Source organism: Rhinatrema bivittatum, chromosome 4, assembly GCF_901001135.1.
Source record: "Rhinatrema bivittatum chromosome 4, aRhiBiv1.1, whole genome shotgun sequence".
NCBI lineage: Eukaryota > Metazoa > Chordata > Amphibia > Gymnophiona > Rhinatrematidae > Rhinatrema > Rhinatrema bivittatum.
This window is the reverse complement of record NC_042618.1, coordinates 339,795,680-339,817,900: the sequence shown is the minus strand read 5'-3', so window position 1 is coordinate 339,817,900 and position 22,221 is coordinate 339,795,680. Positions and strand designations below refer to the sequence as shown.

At 47.1% G+C, this 22,221-nt stretch overlaps 1 protein-coding gene across 3 annotated transcripts in view; it reads left to right on the top strand.

The window, feature by feature from the left end:
- The window catches only part of UNK (unk zinc finger), a 219,184-nt gene that overhangs the window by 104,229 nt on the left and 92,734 nt on the right, over window positions 1-22,221 (top strand). For all 3 annotated transcript variants that reach the window (XM_029600486.1, XM_029600488.1, XM_029600487.1), the window contains one exon: window positions 21,003-21,206. In XM_029600486.1, coding sequence (XP_029456346.1) covers window positions 21,003-21,206 — 204 coding nt within the window. The remainder of the gene's footprint in view (window positions 1-21,002; window positions 21,207-22,221) is intronic.

The window sequence follows — 22,221 nt, the reverse complement described above, 5'->3', positions numbered from 1 at the left end:
ACCTCCGCCAAGGATTGAAAAAAGGAGCCTTGATCCAAATTAGGAGCATATATATTAATAATGGTGTACAGTTGTTTATCCATTTGAAATTTTAAAAGTAGATAGCAACCCTGGGGATCAGCAATTTGAGATTTATAATCAAATAAAACATGTTGGGCAATAAGAATGCCCACTCCATCATATCTAGACTCTTTGGTGCTAGCTGCAAAATAGGAATTAGGATATCCCTGAAATCATAGCAATTTTTCATGGTGTTTGCGAGTATGAGTTTCTTGAAGCAGCGCTATATCTATACGATGACAATGTAAGTCGCGTTGCAGTAACTGGCGTTTAGTAGGAGTGTTAAGCCCCTTAACATTAAGGGACCAAAGTGTCAGAGCCGTAGGCTATTCCAGTGTACAAAAAGAAAACCAATCAATCCCACATGATCACCATCCCTGTTCCTGAGACAACACCACAAAATGAAACAACAACCTTTCCCCAGAGAGCTCATGGATAACAAACCACCCCCCTTCCCCCCCCCCCTCATTACCATGTGTATCCACCATTTGGATACCTCCTTGCCTGGGGGGTCTTAGCCTCCAACAAGCTAGCCGCAGTCCCGGCATATAACATGTAAACACTTCCAAAACAAGGTCCCGAACATCGGTGAAACAACAGTTGAAACACGTTCCATATCAAAGAACAGTCCCACTTATAATTTATCTCAGCACTCCAAATAGAGAGGACATCCATCCGGAGCCAAAGAAAAAGTTACTAGCAATAAGAGCTGTCATTCTGCACACTGGTGAGTCTGTGGTCAGCGCTGAGGACACATTCTGAGGTGTTCGTCGCTATCTCTCCAAGCGGCGCGTGTTACCGACTCTTTGCCAGCGGGGAGTCATCGGTGCTTGAGGTGGTCTGGAGTCTGATCGCGGAGCTGGGGTAGGCAGTGGAAGATGAGCCTTTTCAAATGCTGTCGCCGTTTCCGCCATGTTTCTCACTCGATAAGTGACCCCCTCAACGGTAAACTGAAGGCCAAAGGGGAATGTCCACCTATAGCGTATATTGCGCTCTCGTAAGGTAGTGGTGGCGGACCGCAGGTCAAAGCGCTTGCAGAGGGTGACTGCTGCAAGATCATTAAAAATATAAAGTTTGTGGTCCTCCCATAGCCATTCGCGTTGTTTTCGCGACATCATGTATAGAAGCGATTTTTCTTTATAAGTTTGTAGACAGATAAGGATATCTCTTGGTTTTTCAGCCACTCTCTGTCCTAAAGTCCGATGAACCCGTTCAGTATGAAAAGAGTGGTCTGTCTCTGCGTCCTCCACGCCTTCTGCAGACCCGGCCACCATTAAATATTGAAACACTTTCAGGGCTACCACCTAACAATCAGTGTATTCAGGCGCATTTGATGTGCAAATTATTTCGGCGAGACCTGTTCTTATCTGCTAATGTGGCCTGTTCAGCTGTTACTTGCCTCTGCTCGTCCGCCATTTTTTGTAGCGTGTCGTCCTGCCTCTCTACGCATGCATCTAGCTCATCTACCCTGGTCCCCAGTGCTGCTAGATCTTCACGAACCTCCGAAATAGACTGCAGGAGCTCCTTTTTGTGCTGTTTCATGTCCAATTGTAATTCGATGAACCAATCCCTCATTTCTGAGCGCGAGGGCAGTTCAGAGATAGCTGCCCGAGCGGTGTGGTCGAGATCAGATGTAGAGGCCGCTCCCGCGGCCTGGTTCGCCATAGACTCGCCGCTCTCTTCTCCATGTTTAGCGTATGAATACTGGGTAAAATCGTGTTTTCTGCTTGTGAGCCCTCCGGAACTAAAACACAACCAATTGGCAGTAGGCGAAGTGAAATTATGGGTAAAATGCGTAAAGTTCGGGCCGTTTACACGAGACAGTGCCGGGAGCTCGCAAACTATGTGGCCATTCCTGCTGGTGATGTCAGCGCCCCCCCACCCCCCCCAGGCTCCCTGCCTTTTAAAGGAAAGTTTCTTTTTGGAGAGGAACTGGACCAGCTCATCCAGTCACTTGGTGAGAATAAGGTTCATAAGTTGCCCGAAGATCATCCTCTAGGTTCCAGGACCTTCAATCCGGGTCACCAGTCTCACAAAGGCCGGCTTTCTCCCGCTCGCAGTCCTGGTCACTTTCCTTTCGGGCCAAAGAACCACCAGGGATACCCCCCCAGGGGCATCCAAGTCCTCTCAATGAAGTATTGCTGACCCACTCTTCCACCCCCAAGATAGGGGGACGGCTGTCTCTCTTCTACAAGGAGTGGGTCAAGATCACCTCAGACCAGTGGGTCCTGGATATTCTAAAACACGGCTACGAGTTAGAATTTGCTCGGCCCCTAAGAGACAGGTTTATCTTCTCCCCCTGTGGACCGGTGAAGAAGCAAATTATAGTGCGTCAAACGCTCTATCGTCTCTGGAACTTAGGGGCCATCATCCCTGTACCTCCGGCGGAACAAGGTCTAGGTCATTATTCCATCTACTTCGTGGTCCCCAAGAAGGAGGGCTCCTTCTGTCCAATCCTCGATCTCAAGATGGTCAACAGGTCTCTCAAGATTCCACATTTCAGGATGGAAACCTTGCATTCCATGATTTCAGCCGTTCAAACCTCTTGCCAGGGCTACTGTTAAGGATCTCACTCTCAAGACGGTCTACCTGGTATCCATATGTTTGGCTCACAGGATCTCGGAAATCCAGGCTCTCTCATGCCGGGAGCCCTACCTCCGCTTCACAGATTCAGGAATTTCCTTACGCAAAAACAAAGTAGCCAGTGATGAGTCTGATGGCAAATAGCAACTCAAAGGTAGACAGATTTTTTAGTCAAAGTACAGGAAGAAGGTCCTCCAGTTGGGATACCTTGGTTTGCACTTAGCTAAAAGAGGGTCTTCTGAATGCCCTTGCCCTGTGGACCTGATGGCAGCCTTCTGCAGAAGATTTCTGTGCATCACGGGCTTGTGATCTTGGTGGTTCATGATGAGTCACACTGTTCTGGTTAGGCGGATCCACACCATGTTTACTACTATTTGTTTTACATGCCTATATTTTATACTATAACGCCCGATTTTATAACATGCGCACGCTACCACGCGCATGTTATAAAATCCAGGGTCAGCGTGCGCAAGGGGGTGCACACTTGTGCACCTTGCGCGCGCCGAGCCCTAAGGGAGCCCCGATGGCTTTCCCAGTTCCCTCCGAGGCCTTGGAGGGAACTTTCCTTCCGCCACCTCCCACCCTTCCCCCTCCCTTCCCTTACCTAACCCGCCCCCCCCCCCCCCAGCCCTACCTAAACCCCCATCCTGACCTTTGTTGCAGAAGTTACGCCTGCCTCTGGGCAGGCATAACAGACCGCCGCCACGCCCCCGGACCCGCCCCTTCCCACCCCTTTTTCGAAGCCCCGGGTCATACGCACATCCTGGGGTTTGCGCGCGCCGCAGAGCCTATGCAAGATAGGCTCGACGCGTGCAGGGGCAGCTTGGGCAAGCTTTTCGGGGGTTACGTGCGTAACCCTTTGAAAATCTGCCCCTTAGTGAACAAGAGGTTAATACTAACGTTGGTACAGCTAAATGACTTACACGCATATGTGGACACCGATAAAATAAATGATACATTGGAGAATAAAAACATTTGTACAGCTGAATTTACAGATTATATACAGCACAACTTGGATGTAAAAGAGTCAATTATAGGTTAGTCATCAGTATTCAGTAAATAGATTTAATTTATAGGATAGACATTGGTAAAATACATAGTGTTCTGCATCTGGAATAGGGTTTTTGGCTGTAGCCAGTCAAGGAGAAATGTGACCAGTTGGGTGCGGTGGAGCAGTTAGTTGCCCTTACTTTTGAATGCTTAGCTAAAGAGCTATGTATTCACCTGTTTCCTGAAAAGGAGATAATGTTTGTTTTAGTGTAGCATTTCTGGTAGTGAATTCCATAGGAAGGAGGCTTTTCTGAGAAGGTCCTGTGTCAAATATCTGAGCGCTATTTCTATGGAGGCTTCTTGGGATGAGGGGTCTAGTTGATATTGTAGAGAGAAAATTTGCCCTTCAAGTAGTCCCAGCCTTTTCTTTTAAGGCTTTTGAAGATTTGGCACAGAGTTTTAAATTTAACCCTGTAAGACATGGGAAGCCAGTGAAATTTTAATAGAATGGGTAAAATGTATTCACAGTATTTGTAACTTTCTAGTAAGTGTGCTGCAGCATTCTGGATTAGCTGAAGTTGGTTAGGTCCTTTTGGTGCCAGGCCGTTGTATACTGTGTTGCAGTAGTCCAGCTGGGACGTTGTTATGGCATGTTTCATTTTGGCTTAGTTTTTCTGTATTGTGTGCTGATATGCTTAGTTGTTTAAATGGTAGAGACAGTTTTTGAAAGTTGTTTGGGTATGAGGTAGCGTGGATAACTCTGAGTCTAGTAAGACTGAAAGCTTTCCTGAGATTAACAGCAAAGCAATTCTGCATAGTGCAATACATGCACTAGTGTCTGCAAAAACTGAAGACTTTTGATGATTCCCTGCAGCAGGATGAAAAGCCAAAATTCAATAATCACCTCATTGATACAGAAGAATGTGAAAAAAAACCCCAAAACTTAGGGCCTATTTACTAAAGGTTTTTCCCATTCTGTATCTGTGGGGTAAATGCTTAGTAAATGACTCTCTTAATTAGATCTATGCATGGAACATTTGATTTCACAGCTCATACCTTGTCGGTAGCTATTGAGACAAGAAGAATGGCTTGGTTAACAGCATCCGGCCTGCGAAAAGATGTCCCCTGTAATGGTGAAAACTTGTTTGTGAGAAGGTCCAAGGGACTGTAGACCTCATTAAAGACCTGTTTCACTCTCCAGACTCTGTATTTGGTCACAGGATTCTAACAGTCAGAAGGGAACATTTCCCTTACAGAAGGCAATCAAAAACTCCCTCCTTTTTTTAAAAACAGTTCTGCATAACCATTCTTCCAAGTTCAATTCAACCATCATTATCATTGGGGGGGGGGGGGAGGGTTGGAGCCTGAGTTTCTTCAGTCACTTTTGATATCAGATAACCAGCAACAAATGGGGTGTAATCCATCATTCAGCAGGGTTATTGCCTCCATTTTGCGGAGGATCCACCAGATCGTCGCATTCTACTTTCATCTCAGACATAATACTCTCTTTCAATAGGAAGCTTTATCTTTGTTGCAGGAAAGGTCAGTGAAGTTAGTACCAGACCAGGGGAAGAATAGGGGCTTCTACTCCAGATATTTCTTAATTCTGAAGAAGCCAGGAAATTTGAGACCAGTGTTAGACCTCAGGAATCTGAACAAATTCTTACTCTGGGAAAAGTTCAAGATTAATTCACTGGCCTCAGTGCTTCTCCTATTGGATTAGAAAGACTGGTTATGCTCCTTAGGACTCAAATATGTATATGCTCACATACCCACCCATTTCAGTGGCACCCAAAATACTCACCAAATGACCAAGTAAGTAGTAGCTGTCCACCTACAGAAGCAAAAGATCTTTGTTTTTTCATATCTGGATGATTGATTACTGAAAGCTTTAAGCCTAGAGAAGGCCAACCTGAAACTTCAGGAAGCATTAAAATTGTTGAAGTCTCTAGAGTTTTAATAAATTACTAGACGTCGACTTTGCAACCATCCCTGCAATTCCAGTTTATTGTAACTTTACTGGAATCAACAGAAGACAAAGCATTTTTGCCCCTTCAAAGAAAAAAAACCCCTACTAGATTTGTATTGCCAAAACCCTTAAGGCTAGGACTTGCTTGTCAGCTTAATCATCATAGTACTACTTGGTCATGTGGCAGCTACAGAAACTGTAACTTCCTTCACTTATCGTCATGCACGTCACCTGCAATAGATGCTCACGTCTCGATGGGACCCTTGTCATTTCAAGTAAGGATTACCAGATTGGCTTGTTTTCCCTGACTTAGTAGGAAGATCTCATCGACTTCATGCAGGGATTACCAGCCCCAGGCTCAAATAAATCTGACCATGAATGCAGGACTCCTTGATCAGTAAGGGAAAGATCAATCAGATCAACCTATGTGAACTGATAATTTGCTGTTGCAACCATCGCTGCCCGACGGCTTCACTCTGCCTACCTTTCTTTTTCTGCGACTCCTCCTGCTCCCTGTGGACGTCTGGCTGCTGCGGCGTCTGCCCGCCGTCCTCTCCGGTGTCCCCGGACTGGCTTGGGCGCTGCCTCCCGCCATGCTCCTTAGGGCGAGCGAGCCGCGTGGCCTCATTCTTATTTCCTCTATGGCGCGAACCTCAGGGGCGTCCCCCTGTGATGACGTCACGCTGCCCGGATATTTAAGCCTGTTGTTTATTGCTAGCTTTTGAGTTAGCAAGAGGATTCCTACGATGGGATTCACTCTCCGTGCCTAGCTACTCTGCCTCCAACTTCTATTTGGACTCTTTGCTGTTAACGAGGTACCCGCTTCTCGGGGGCCTCTCTGCTTCTTTCAGGTCGCTATAAGGAACCGGTACTCGCTCCTCGAGGGCCCATGTTCCTGACTCACTGCCTGTGTCCATCTCCTCTTCTACTTGGAAGAATTCGCTACAGACACCATCTGTGAGTACTACTACCATCTACTCCTCAGACCTGTTTCCCTGGAACCAGGTACTCACTCCTCGAGGGCCTGCCTCCGTTCCAGCACCAGTGCCATCCTCTACGGAGAACTGCTGCGTGAGTACTTGCCAATGAGTCTCTGTGCTCAGGGATCTGGTACTCGCTCCTCGAGGGCCTGCCTCCGTTCCAGCACCAGTGCCATCCTCTACGGAGAACTGCTGCGTGAGTACTTGCCAATGAGTCTCTGTGCCCAGGGATCTGGTACTCGCTCCTCGAGGGCCAGCTCTCCCTATATCGGGGCTTCTCCATACTGGGGACTCTGTGAATATCTCAGTGTACTCATTTTCTCAGTTCTTCTTCCTACAGCACTGCTACTGGAGAAGCCACTATTCCAGCACCCTGAGGAATATTAGCCCAGCCGGGTTCCATCTTCTACTCACTACTGCCACCTCTGGTGGCTTCATAAACTGTCTAATAAAAGATATAATCTGTGTCTGTGTGTCCGGAGCTGAGCCTGACCTGTGTCCCCTCACGGGACTTCCCCCCGTGGGCGTGGTCAGCTGCCACAGTGTCCAAGGGTCCACCCAAACCCTACAAAACATAACATTTGCATTGCCCTCTGAACATTTATCCATATCCTCTTGGGACTCAGAATTCAAACAGACAACCAAGTGGCAATGTTCTACATAAACAAGCAAGAAGGAAGGGGTTCCTTATTCTCTGCAGAGAAACCCTGAAGATCTGGAATTGGGCAATATCCAGGTGATTATCCCTGTCTGCGACTTTACCAGGAATCCAGAACTGTCTTGCAGACTGAACTGTTACCTAGAACCTCACAAATAGACCTTGAACAGCAAGATCTTACTAAGCATCTTCCATCAGTGGGGAATTCCAAAGAGATCTTTTTGCAACAGAAGACAACATGAATCTTAAAGAATTCTGCTAAATAAGGCCGAGCGGTCACGGTCTGGCTATAGATGCATTCAGAATCCATTGGAGAACAAGGCTTCTGTATGCCTATCTTAGCACTATAACTGTATATAATGCACGTACAGATGGTAATACAATTATCTTTACATATCCTAAAATCAAATTAATGAAGGGATTCTGGCATGTAAAACTTCCTTTGAGGAAACCACAGGTACCTTGGGATCTAAATGTAATCCTAATGCATCTCATGAGACCACCCTTTGAGCCATTAGATTCCATGCACCTCAAATATTTGGCTTGTAAAATTCTTTTCTTAGTATCAGTAATGTTGGCTAGGAAAGAGTAAGCAAACTCCAAGCACTAGTTTCGTATTCGCCATACTTATAATTCTTCAACAACTGGAAAACTCCCCTAACACACCTGAAATTCCTGCCTAAAGTAGTTTCAGCTTTTCACATCAAACAATCAATTGTGCTCCCTACATTTTTTCCCAAGCCTCACTCTCATAAAAGTGGAAAGGACCTTAATCTACTAGATTTTAATAGAGTTTGGCATATTACATTAAAAGAACTCAATCTGACTGAGCTGTTTTTATCTCCTTCGATCCAAAAATGTTGAAAAGAACCCTATCAAACAGGTTATATATTCTTCTGCTATTATTTAGAAGGTCAACAATTAAAGGATATGGCCAAGGCATATCAAGCTTAGGTCAAAATACACAAACATACAGGGTTCCTACCAAAGTCATCAATAATATAACAAAAAACCTGTGTGTGTATTAATTTATGAAAATGTATTTAAACACATTGTATCCAAAAATTATTATTTAAAATATTAATAACATACAATATAATGTATGATATACATATAACTCATACACTTTACCACACTCATACATATTACAAATACATATTATCACATATAAATTTCAGCATATGAATATCACAATAATTTATTAAACACTCCCCCCTCCAATTGTTAATTTTAACCATATAATAACACTGGTGGTATAATCCTCATCATTTCTTCTGTTCCACTTGTATATGATGTTCTTAAAACATATTCTTATAACATGTTCTTATGTATGTATATCATAAATTATATTGTATGTTATTAATATTTTTAAATAATTTTTGGATACAATGTGTTTAAATAAATTTTCATAAATTAATACACACACAGGTTTTTTGTTATATTATCAAGGCATATCAAGCCAGGGCTACTTCAGGTGCGTACCTCCACTCTCTTCCTATTCACAAAATACGTAGGGCTGCAACATGGTCCTCCCTGCATGCTTTTGAAGCCCACTACTCTCTAAACCATAATTAAGAAAAGACAGTGCTTTCAGTCAAACATTTCTACAGTCTTATCAGTTAATAGTCAACTCCACTCAATTCCAGGTTGCAAAAAAAAAAAAGGAAAAAGAACCATTTTTTCTATAACATACAACCCTCAGCTGTAGGATTCCCCACTTGTGTGGCTGATTCATCCTATTTGTCAGAAATGAAAGCGAAATTGCTTACCTAAAAGAGGGGTTTTCCATAGACAGCAGGATAAATTGGGCACACATACTCTCCTGCTTCCTGGGGAGTTGCCTCCTAAACTGGGGACTATACTGAGGGAGCTCATGAGGAGGAAGCAGTGTGGGAGTTCCATGGTGCAGGAGAGAGCGGTCTGTCCCAATGCTGTCAAGATGATGTTGCTCACTTATGTGTCAGATTTATCCTGCTATCTGCAGAGAAGCCCCTGTTATAACTAAGCAACTTAGCTTTTCTTGAATTGCTATACTTATTTCCTGCATTGTTTCAGAGCAATTTTTTCTCCTATTTTTTTGGATTATAAATGTATCTTCATGGGGTTTTTTCTCAGTATTCTAGTTAGGCTTTTCATTGATTTAAAGTTTTTGAGGGTTTATTCTACATTCCTGTTAGTAGGCCCCTTTATTCTGTGGTTTCTGGCAGGCTTTCCCTGCAAAGGAACCCCTTTTTCTATTCAAGCCATCTTTTTAAAATTTCTTCTCCATTTGATTTTACATCTTCAGTTTTTCTGACAATGTTAAATCTAAGATTGCAACAGCCTTCAAACCTGACGAATAAACAGTCACATTCCTCCTAAAACATACAGGCTTACAGAACTCATAACAATTCTTCAGAAAGCTACTATAAACCTTCTCTGTAACAGCTGTCAGACCCAAAGATTGAACCATCTCAAAATGCACTACCCATCACTCTCCCCAAAATATAGAGGTCTATATTCAGACACAGCCTCTCGTAGGTAGCAGAGTTAGCCAGATAAACTTATCTGGCTAACTTTAGAGGCACATTCAATAATGCAGCTGCACTATTGAATATAGCCGGCAATCTTAAAGTTAACTGGCTAACTTTAATGGCTAACCTTAAGACAGGTCTATGGCCAATCAGACTTAGCTGCCTATGTTATCTGGCTTACTCTGAATATCGAAATTAGCCGGTTAACTTAACTGGCTAACTCATCTCCCAGTTACACCTCTGAAATGCCCCTAACTTAGTGGCCTATTTACTAAAGATTTTCTCCCATTGTATGTCTATGGGAAAAAAAGATTTGTAAATAGGGCCCTTAGCTAGCTAAATTCTAGTTGGGTAACTTATTAGCCGGTTAGAATTTAGTTGGATAAATGTCCAACTAAATGCTTCTAAATAAGGATCTAGATTATTATTCTCAATTATGGTCAGACTTCTTTACTTCGAGTTTTCTAAGGTTTGAAGAATTCAATACATGGAATCTGCTCAGTTATTTTTCCAGCTATGCAATTGCTTGTACCTTACAGAAAATCGATGTACCGTAATTGCTTTGTATTTTTAAATGAATGCAAGATTGTTGTTTTTGGGGTTTTTTTATAAATGCAAAAATATCTCCAGTCATTTTTGAGCCATGAGGGAGAATTAGAGGCAAAGACCCGAGTGAAGCTCCCAGGAGTCAAAGGTTTTAGGTTCTACCTGAGCCAGTAGAAGGAGCTTTTAGTGAATCCCTAGAACTGAGCAATTCACTAGCACTGGGCTTGCGGGTATTTGTATTTTAACTTTCCACAAGGCTTCTGTCCTGGATTTTCCCCCTGGATTAGGGGAAGGCCACATGTTCTGAAGGAAGGTGCCTCCTAAACAGGATCATATCTGAGATTCTCTGCTCACTGGCTCCACACTACATACTTAGAAGGTAACTTTGAAACAGCCGCATGGGCACATGTGTACGCTCATTTGCCGGCTCGCTTCCAGAGATGCATCCATTTTGTAACATGCACGCATGTTATAAAATAGCCTGGACATGCGTACATATGTTCATAATTTTAAACAGACATGCGTATGTTTGCACAAATGCTGCGTCTACCGTGTAAGTGGGGGAATTTTGTAAGGGACGCAGCTGACGTCATAGCTAGTTTTCCCAGTTCGTTCCCAATTTAAGGATAGGATTTCCAAACCTCCCTAATTTATTAGCCTCCCTGTTAGCCCCAACCCTTACACAGCAGGGAACACCGGCACATGCCTATGCGCGCAAGTACACGCACTTCTCTTGACCCTCCCCCAACACGCCTATGCCCCATCCAGACCATGCCCACTCTTTGCCCCTTTTTCTAAACTTTTGACTTGTGCATGTAGTAGGAGATACGTGTGTACATGAGCCCCTTTTAAAATCCGCGTGGCGTGCACCGTCCCAACTTGTGCGCGTATCTCCTGGTTTTGGTGCACGTAGGGCTTTTAAAATTCATCTGTTAGAGTATTCTGGTGCAACGTGCAATCTGATATTTACACCTTGGGAATTTACGTTTTCATGATCAGGAGTTACTTTATTATTCTGCTGTCTTTCCATCTACTATCATTCAAACGCAGCAATGTTAGAAAGCTTGCTGTTTTAAAGCTGCGAGGTTCTGATTGATAAAATGGTCTTCACAGAGCATTTATTAGCTAAAAGCTCCTGGTTGTCGCTAGCAATATTCTGGAAGCAAGTTCTACTTCTTTACAGAGTTTACTGTAAATGTAGTGTCACAACTATACCATTTTATTATAGCTTTTTTTTTTTGTATGTGTGCATATCTTCACTTGAAATTCCACATACTGCCCAGTAAAAGTCCGGCGCACTCATTTAAGAACATAAGAAAATGCCATACTGGTTCAGACCAAGGGTCCATCAAGCCCAGCATCCTGTTTCCAACAGTGGCCAATCCAGGCCATAAGAATCTGGCAAGTACCCAAAAACTAAGTCTATTCCATGTTACCATTGCTAATGGCAGTGGCTATTCTCTAAGTGAACTTAATAGCAGGTAATGGACTTCTCCAAGAACTTATCCAATCCTTTTTTAAACACCGCTATACTAACTGCACTAACCACATCCTCTGGCAACAAATTCCAGAGTTTAATTGTGCGTTGAGTGAAAAAGAACTTTCTCCGATTAGTTTTAAATGTGCCCCAGGCTAACTTCATGGAGTGCCCCCTAGTCTTTCTACTATCCGAAAGAGTAAATAACTGATTCACATCTACCCGTTCTAGACCTCTCATAATTTTAAACATCTCTATCATATCCCCCCTCGGCCTTCTCTTCTCCAAGCTGAAAAGTCCTAACCTCTTTAGTCTTTCCTCAAAGGGGAGCTGTTCCATTCCCCTTATCATTTTGGTAGCCCTTCTCTGCACCTTCTCTATCGCAATTATATCTTTTTTGAGATGCGGTGACCAGAATTGTACACAGTATTCAAGGTGCGGTCTCACCATGGAGCAATACAGAGGCATTATGACATTTTCCGTTTTATTCATCATTCCCTTTCTAATAATTCCCAACATTCTGTTTGCTTTTTTGACTGCCGCAGCACACTGAACCGATGATTTCAATGTGTTATCCACTATGACACCTAGATCTCTTTCTTGGGTTGTAGCACCTAATATGGAACCCAACATTGTGTAATTATAGCATGGGTTATTTTTCCCTATATGCATCACCTTGCACTTATCCACATTAAATTTCATCTGCCATTTGGATGCCCAATTTTCCAGTCTCACAAGGTCTTCCTGCAATTTTGCAATTTATCACAATCTGCTTCTGATTTAACTACTCTGAACAGTTTTGTGTCATCTGCAAATTTGATTATCTCACTCGTCGTATTTCTTTAGAGATCATTTATAAATATATTGAAAAGTAAGGGTCCCAATACAGATCCCTGAGGCACTCCACTGTCTACTCCCTTCCACTGAGAAAATTGTCCATTTAATCCTACTCTCTGTTTCCTATCTTTTAGCCAGTTTGCAATCCACGAAAGGACATCGCCACCTATCCCATGACTTTTTACTTTTCCTAGAAGCCTCTCATGAGGAACGTTGTCAAACGCCTTCTGAAAATCCAAGTATACTACATCTACCGGTTCACCTTTATCCACGTGTTTATTAACTCCTTCAAAAAAGTGAAGCAGATTTGTGAGGCAAGACTTGCTCTTTGCCTGATCGAATTGAACAACCTCATCATGCCAACTCCATAGGGACCTCCCAGACTTACTGCTGTTTCTCAACTGTGGGAAGTTTAACTCCCACTCTTTATCCAAGAGTTACATTTTTCATTGGGAAAAAAAGGCATTGCTAGGCAGTTCCTCCTCTAGTATGCCTCCCTGCATTGCAGGGTAATATCTAATGAGCTCATTACTCTGCAGTGGTATGGAGACAAGCTATTCTCCTAGGACAAGCAGGATGGTAGTCCTCACATGTGGATGACATCGTTAGATGTAGCCCGAGGTCCCCCTTCAGTTTATTCTTTTCCGTGGTGCAGTAGCCTCACGGTTGTAGAGCTCCAAACCCTTGAAAGTGTCTTTGCATTTTTTCAGGGGGTTTTTCCCTTTTTCTGCGTCGGGTCCCCCTTCGCGGTGGGTTCCGGTAGGTGCCCTTGGCTTTTGCTATCGTTGTTCACGGTCAATTCCCGAGTCCCGCTTCTGGGTCCCCGTCGGTCATTGACCACGCGCCGGCCTCGTTTTTTCGATGGCATCACCTGGTTTTCGACGATGCCCCCAGTGCCCATGGACCATGTCCATCACGGATCCACAAGAGGTCTGTATCCTCTGCCTGGGGGCCTCGCATAACGTCTGAGGGTGGTGTTTGTGCGATCAAATGACCCCCAAAGGTTGTCGTGCTCACCTGGATAAAATGGAGAAGCTTTTTGGCTCCCCAAAGCCCTCCACTTTGGCATCGGTGTCTTCTACGCCAAAGGACTTCAGGGAATCGTCCGCATCCCTTCCCCTGGCGGTTCCACTCTCCAGTACACCTAAGGATCGTGGAGGAGATCGATCCTCAGTGGTCTCTCCCCTCCCTCCAACCTCGGGGTCCTCATTGTCCGGGCGACGGGGAAAGATCGGGCTGAGCACCGGAAACCCAGGAAGCATCAAACACCAGTCACTGTCCCGAATTGGTTCCGGTTCTGGAGCAGCATTGGCAGCTGCCAAGCTGCCATCAAAGAGGCACCGGCCTCTGGAGGCCCCATCCTCAGATGCTCCCGGAAGCCCAAGGCATTCGCCACCGGCAACGGTGCTGGGCACTGTGCCCCCTCAGGCTCCCCCCCAAGGGTGTGCCAGCAATGCCTTGTCCCCCTCCTTCAGCCCTTACTTCACAGAACTTCCAGGAGGAGCTGGACTGCATGGTGCAATCAGCGGTGCTCAAAGAGCTTCAGAGCGTTGAGCTGCCGGCGCCACCAGCCCCCATACCGGTGCCCGGGCCTCCACCTTCAATATTCTCGCCCCTGCTGGAGCGTCTGGACATCCTTCTTGGTGCCCTACTGATGCAACCGGTGCTGAGAGGACCTCGATGCCTCCTCGGCCACCGATGCCTTCCACCGGAGCGATTCCGATTCCCACCATGGGATCCGGGTGCCCATTCCCACGGTTTCCTGGGCCGCCGCCAGTTCCCTCTGGTGTACTGCGGCCGTTGCCCCCTTCGATGCCCGAGGGCCCATTGATGCCATCGGGGCCCGGGCCTAGTGCTCCTCCCAGTCCCCACCCTCGGCGTCTGGACCCTAGAGGGGAGGAGGAGGGCCCCTATGACCTGTGGGGCATTTACTCCTCAGACGCATCGTCCGAGTTCTCCGACAACCCCCCCTCTTGGAGCCTTCCCCTCCGGAGGAGCAGCGCTGCTCCCCACCTGAGGACCTGTCATTCGTCAGCTTTGTAAGGGCCATGGCTAAAGCCATCCCCTTCCAGCTCCTGTCAAAGGAGGACTCTCGTCGTAAGATGCTGGAGGTCCTCCAGTTCATTGACACTCCAAAAGAAATCGTGGCAGTGCCGGTACACGACATCTTTAAGGAGCTCCTCCTCCTTGTTCACCAGGGCCACTCTGAGTTGGTGGCCCTGGTGAACATGAAAGCAGATGTGGCTTACCTGATTCAACAGACAGTGGGCTTTGAATGGCAGCACTTACCCCATCAGTCTGCGGTGGTGGAGTCCACCCTTAAAAAGGCCAGACACTCCCGGACACATGCTTTTGCTCCCCCAGGGTGCGAACATAGGGAGCTCGATGGCATTGGGAGAAAAATGTTCCAAGGGGCCATGCTGGTGGCCTATATTGCGGCCTACCAACTGTACGTGACCCAATATGACTGCATCCTGGAAGCAGGTCCAAGAGTTTGCAGAGAGCCTCCCCCAGCAACAACAGGAGTCCCTCGTGGCCATTGCCACGCTGGGCCTTGAGGCTGGTAGACACTAGGTCAGGTCGACCTATGATGACTTTGAAACCGCAGTCCGCCTAGCCGCCAGGGGTGTTGGCGGCAGCCGGCTGACTTGGCTTAGGGCCTCTGACCTCCGACCGGAGGTGCAGGACAGGCTTGCGGACTTCCCCTGAACAGGCGAGAACCTGTTTGGGGACAAGGTGAAGGAGGTCATGGCACAACTGAAGGATCAACATAATACCCTTCTGCAACTCTCTGCCATCTCCTCTGAGGCCCCTTCTACCAGGAAGTCTTCCAGGCCGGGCTCTCACAAGCTCTTCTACTGGCCAAAGAAATACTTCCCTCCAGCTGCCCGTACCCAGCCACCTAGCCCAGTCCCAGAGGCCGCGGCCGGCAGCAGTGGATACCGAGGGCCCAAACAGCCCCTCAACAGGCCCCTGTCTGCTGGCTTTTGACTGGCGGTAAAGGGGCACCATCCGAACACCGGTTCCCATGGCAACCAATCCCCCAGTTGGTGCTGGTGCCTTCATTTCGCCAACCTCTGGGAAACGATCACTTCAGACCAGTGGGTCCTCTCCATTGTCCGCCAGGGCTACCGCTTGAACTTCAGCAGTCTCCCAGAGACCATTCCCCCATGTCCATTGTGGGGTTCGTCCAACCATCAGGCCATCCTCCAAATGGAACTTTCCACCCTTCTAGTGGCAGGCGTGGTAGAGCCGGTTCCCCACAAGCAGTGGGGGCACGGCTTCTATTCGAGGTACTTCCTCATTCCGAAAAGGAAAGGTGACTTGCACCCCATTCTCAACCTCAGGGCATTGAGCCGCTTTCTCGTAAGAGAAAAATTCAAGATGGTCTCTCTGGGCACGCTGATTCTGCTTCTCCGAGGAGGAGACTGGCTCTGCTCCCTCGATTTGAAGGAAGCTTATGCCCACATTGCAATTGTCCCAGCCACAGGAACTACCTCCGCTTCCAGGTGGGGGCAGCACATTTTCAGTACAGAGTGCTGCCCTTTGAGCTGGCATCAGCCCTACACGTCTTCATGAATAGCTTGGTGGTGGTGGCATCACTCGGTCCACGTCTTCCCATATCTGGAAGACTGGCTGATCCTGAGCGATTCACACTCTGGGGCCATGAATGCCCTAGCCTTGACGGTCAACACCTTTCAGACCCTGGGATTCGTTATAAACTTGATTGTTTAATGTAAAGCCGCACATTACCTGTTCAATACTATATCTTGTTTAATGTAACGCCTTACGGCGAAAGTTTTGTTCTTTGGAAACCGTCTTGATTTGATTTGTATATCGAGAAAGTCGGTATATAAAAACCCTAAATAAATAAATAAGTCACATTTCAACCTGTTTCCATGGCTGTTCTTTTAAAAAAAATTCAATAAATAAATAATCAAATCAAATCTAAATTAAGGTATTTTTGGATTAAGGAAGGATTTTCTATTAAAACATAGGAAGGTGGTTGGCAGGTTAATGATTATAAAATATTGAATATTGGTGGACTGCCAATTTATAATATACAAAATTTTTTTCAAATTTTTTTTATTTGCAGATTTAGAGATTGGACATCTTTTTAATAAAAGTATTTTCTAAATACAATATAAGTATATAAAATGCTTAAACTGTTGTTTAAGGTGATTTTTTTCTTTTTTTCAGTGGTAGTATTGGTCGCCTTGTTGTGGCATTATATTGAGTTCTGGACTTTATTGGTGCCAGGTTGGATATGCACAGGTGAAAGCCTTTCTGCCCAGGGATCGAGTGGTCGCCCTCTCTTCGCTGGCTACCCTCATTCACAACAGGACAACAGTACCAGCCCATCTGCTGCTCCGCCTGCTGGGCCATATGGCGGCCTTAGTCCACATGACCCCCTTGGCCCACCTCTGCATGAGGGACCCACAGTGCGCCTTGCGGTGTGAATTGCGACAGGCATCCCAGGATCTGGAAGCACCGGTGACTGTCTCAGACCCTCTCCGTTTCTCCCTAGCCTGGTGGGAAGCCCTACCCAATCTGGAAATAGGACTCCCATTCCATCTGCTCTGCCCCAGGTTACCCTTACCATCGACGCCTCACCTCAGGCTTTCCAAGGGGTGGAGATCAGGAGGGGTTAGCATTAATGCGTATTTTCCTAGGACAAGCAGGATGGTAGTCCTCACAAGTGGGGACATCATCCGATGGAGCCCAGCATAGAAAACTTTGACTGGCAGATTGAGCATGCTCAGCCTGCTGCTATACGCGCGTCCACACGAGGTCCCCCTTCAGTCTCTTCTTTTCCGCGGTGCAGTAGCCTCGCGGTGGTGGAGCTCCAATTCCTTGAAATTGTATTTCAAACTTTTTCGGGGGTTTTCTGCGTCAGGTCCCCCTTCTTGTTAGATTCCTCCGTTCGGTAGGTACCCTTGGTTTCCCTTCATTCTTCGCGGTTGATTCCTGACTTCTGCATAGTGGTGCCCATCTGTCTTCAACTGCATGCCGGCCTCTTTTTCAATGGCGTTGTCCGGTTTTCAACGGTGCCCCCAGTGCCCGCAGACCATGTCCATCACAGATCCACATGAGGTGTGTATCCTCTGCCTGGGGGCCTCGCACAACGTCTGGAGGTGTCATTTGTGCAACCAAATGACCCCCAAAGGGCGTCAGGCATGCCTTCGGATCTCCTAAACCCTTGACGTCGGCTTTGGTATCCTCGACGCCCAAGGACCATGGGGAATTGTCCCCTTCTCTTCCCCTGGTGGTCCCGCTATCCAGTACCCCTATGGATTGGGGAGAGGGGAATCGATCCTTGGTGGTCTGTCCACTCCCACTAACCTCGGGGTCTTCTTCATTCTCTGCGCCGGGAAAAGACCAGTCTGAGCGCCGGAAATCCAGAAAGCATAGACACCGGTCACCATCTCGCCACAGTGCTGGTTCCGGAGCAGCATTGGCGGCTGCCAAGCCACCATTGAAGCAGCACTAGCCACCGGAGGCCCCATCCTCCGGTGCTCCCGGTAGCCCAAGGCATTCCCCACTGGCAACGGTGCTGGGCGCTGTGCCTCCTCATGATCCCTCCGAGGATGTACTGGCGACGCCTCGTCCCCTCCATCAGTCCTAATCATCTGGAGGGTGCAATCGACGGTGCTCAAAGCACTACAGAGCATCGAGCTTCTGGCGCCACTGGCCTCCATATCGGTGCCTGAACCTTTGCCATCGATGTTTGCACCCCTGCTGGAGCGTCTGGACGTCCTTCTTGGCACCCTACTGATGCACTGATGCCCTCCACCGGAGCGATCCTGATTCCCGGGTCCTCCGAGGAGGATGAGGCTTTGGGGACCGGGGACCAGGCACCCTTGCCCGCGGTTCCCCGGGCTGCCGCCAGTTCCCCCGGGCATAATGCTGCCGATGCCCCTCTCGATACTAGGGGTTCCATCGATGCCACCGGTGCCCCCACGGCCTCTGGTGCCATTGGGGCCCAGGCCCACTGCCCCTCCTGCCTTGGTGACTGAGCCCCAGCGAGGAGGAGAGACCTTGCGATCCATGGGATGATGGCTCCTCCAGCTCTTCCTCCGAGTTCACAGACGACCCTCTCTCGGAGCCAGTTGGTGGTAGGCTTCTTTGCTTTGCCTGCCGTTGGGAAGCGATCACTTTGGACTGTTGGGTCCTTTCTATTGTCCGCCAGAGTTATCGCCTGAATTTCAGCAGGCTCCCAGTGACACTTCCCCATGTCCATTGTGGGGTTTGGCTGCCCATCAGGTCATACTTCAATCGGAACTCTCCACCCTTTTAGCGGCGGGTGTGGTGGAACCAGTCCCCCCGCGTGCAACGGGGCCTCTGCGTCTACTCGAGGTACTTCCTCATTCCGAAGAGGAATGGCGGCTTGCACCCGATTCTTGACCTTAAGGCATTAAACTGATTTCTCGTAAGAAATTCAAAATGGTCTCTCTGGGCACGCTGATCCCACTCCTCCGAAGAGGAGACTGGCTCTGCTCCCTAGACTTAAAGGAGGCTTACGCCCATATTGCAATTGTCCCCAACCACAGGAAGTACCTCCTCTTTCTGGTGGGGACAGCACATTTTCGGTACAAAGTGCTGCCCTTTGGGCTGGCATCAGCCCCCCCCCCCCCCCCCCACATGTCTTCACGAAATGCTTGGCGGTGGTGGCTGCCTACCTCAGGTGTTGCTCGGTTCACGTCTTTCCATATCTGGACGATTGGCTAATCCGAGGCAACTCCCACTCCGGGGCCTTGAACGCACTGGCCCTGACGGTTCAGATCTTGCAGACATTGGGATTTGTTATCAACTTCCCCAAGTCGCATCTCAGTCTGTCTCCACAGCTAGACTTCATCGGCGCCAGGTTGGACACGGCACAAGCAAAAGCTTTTCTGCCCAAGGATCGGGCAGAAACCCTCTCCTCGCTGGCCGCCCTCATTCACAACAGAAAGAGGGTGCTGGCCTGTCTGCTGCTGCACCTGCTGGGCCACATGGCAACCTCAGTTCATATGGACCCCCCTTGGCCCACCTCCTCATGAGGAACTCTCAGTGGGCTCTGCGGTCCCATTGGCGACAGGCATCACAAGATATGGAGGTGCCAGGGACGGTCACGGACCCTCTCCGCCTCTCCCTGATCTGGTGGGAGGCCCTTCCCAATCTGGAAACCGATCTCCCATTTCAGCCCGCACCGCCCCACACAGATGGCCTGCATACCCACGGCCTTTGGACTGCAGCCGAAGCCCACTGCCAGATAAACTTCCTGGAGCTTCATGCAATCCGGTATGCCTTATGGGCCTTCCAGGACAGGCTGTCCTCCAAGGTCGTCCTCATCAGAATGGACAACCAGGTGACGATGTGGTACATCAACAAGCAGGGCAGCATGGGCTCCTTCTTCCTCTGCCAGGAAGCAATACAGCTCTGGGATTGGGCCCTTTCCAGAAAGATATATCTACGGGCCACCTACCTGCCGGGTCACCTGAACACACTGGCTGACCGTCTCAGCCGGTTCTTCCAGCCACATGAGTGGTCCCTGAACCCTGTGGTGGCAGCCAACTTGTTCCGTCGCTGGGGCACACCGAACATGGACTTGTTTGCCTCTCCCCACAATCACAAGGTGAGCATGCTCTGCTCCCTGATTCTGGGGAAGGGCCATCCGGTCTGTGAAGCATTCTCCCTTCACTGGAGTCAGGGTCTCATATACGAGTACCCCCCCAATCCTGCTCCTCTCGAGGACTCTGACAAAACTGTAAGAGGACGGGGGGACCATGATCCTGGTGGCACCCTCCTGGCCAAGGCAGGTGTGGGTTCCTCTGCTGCAGGACCTGTCCGTGAGCACACTGGTCCCATATGGGATGGCTCCTGACCTCATATCGCAGAGCCAGGGCACCCTGTGCCACTCGAACCTCCGGGCCCTGACTCTCACGGCATGGATGTTGAGCGCATGATCCTCCAGCCCTTGTAGCTCTCGGATGGTGTCTCCAGGGTCTTGACTGAATCCTGGAATCCTTCCATCCAGAAATCTTACAGCTGTATTACCTAAACACTTTTTATTCTTTATTGCTTTTTTTAAAATGATTTTCATTACTATCCTTGTACTTATTATAGCTGCTGTTTACACTCCTGGTCTTATTTGTTATATCCTCTGATGCCTTGACTCTACTGTTCACTATTGACGCATGGTCTTTTACACTTGTCATTTTCTCCGTACCTTTGATTTAATTTTCTCTCTGATGTATGTTTAATTTTATACCGATTTAGTTATTTTGTATTCTGTACCTTGCTCTGAGTACTCTAGTATTGGAGTGAGTAACAAATCCTTGTAATAAATAGATAAATCATCACTTGGTAAGTGTGGAAGAAGCATCTGTGCTTTTGTTCTTTCCTTTAGGTTCTTTGTAGTAACAGCAGCCTTGGTAGCCCTTCCAATCTATGCGGGTCTCCTCCTGGTGCCATAAGGAAACGGCACAGTTTGGAGAGCATTGGCTTTCCCCCAGACTCTCCCGTGGCAGCTGCTGGCAGCTATAAGAAGGCACCAGGATTCGAACGAGAAGATCCGATGGGAGCAGAGTACATGAGGAGCTTCAAATGCCAGGTTAGGAATTATCTTTAGGAATTATCTTTTGACTTTGCGTCCCTTAGCTAGAACTAGAGTAGGCACTTTTTAATACACAGTAATTGCACCTCAAGAGCTTAAAATATGATCTCTGTTATCTGCATTGCTTATAGTAAACCTTTTTGTTTATATTGTTTTGCTAACCTCAGCTGTTGCAACAATGGTTCCTAAACTTTTCCTGTTAGAATCTTTTTCAAACTATAACGAAAAAGGGAATGCACCACAAAATAAAATGCTTTCAAAATCTAAATCAAAATATATTTTCACAGTCTTAATAAAGTAAACGAGATGCTGCTGCTTTAAAATTATTGTCCAGCCACTGTCCTGATGTTCTGCTTTTTACTCTTTCATTTTCTAATTCGGGATCTGTAAAGGATCTTCGTCTTTGAACCTATTTGCTCATTTTCCATGAGCTGCAGTTTTGGAACCACTGTATTAGAGGGTAGCCTTTAAAAAAAAAAAAAGTACTCAACCCTGTGCTCCCACAAGCTGGTTCCCTGCAGATTTTGCCATTTCTGCCAGTGTTAGACACAGTAACCCCAAAAAAGGTTCAGAAAGAGGCATCAGAAAGAGGAAATACATCCTGATCAGTGCTAGAAAAGGAACTTGCTGGAATTTTCTCAGTGTGCTAAAAGAAAATCTTTTGAGGGTTCAGTGCGTGTATCAGGCATGTTAGCACAGAGAGCCTTCATTTGTTGGGTGAAATTCAGTGACATGGGTATTTGCAAGAGTGCCGTAGTGTGACCTAGGATCTTTCTGGCAATGTAAAGCACTTCTGTTTATATGTATATTCTCAGCTTTTTAAATGGACACAGATGTTATTCCCTATACAGTATTTAAGACCATAGTGATCTTCATTTTCCTGATATATATATATATATATAATTATTTTTTTTTTTAATACTACGTGGTAATCACAGTGGGGACAGCAGACAAAGGTGGTGTTTGTTTTATAGCAGCCTTTTGATAAAGCCAGCAGTCAGCCATTAGGAAT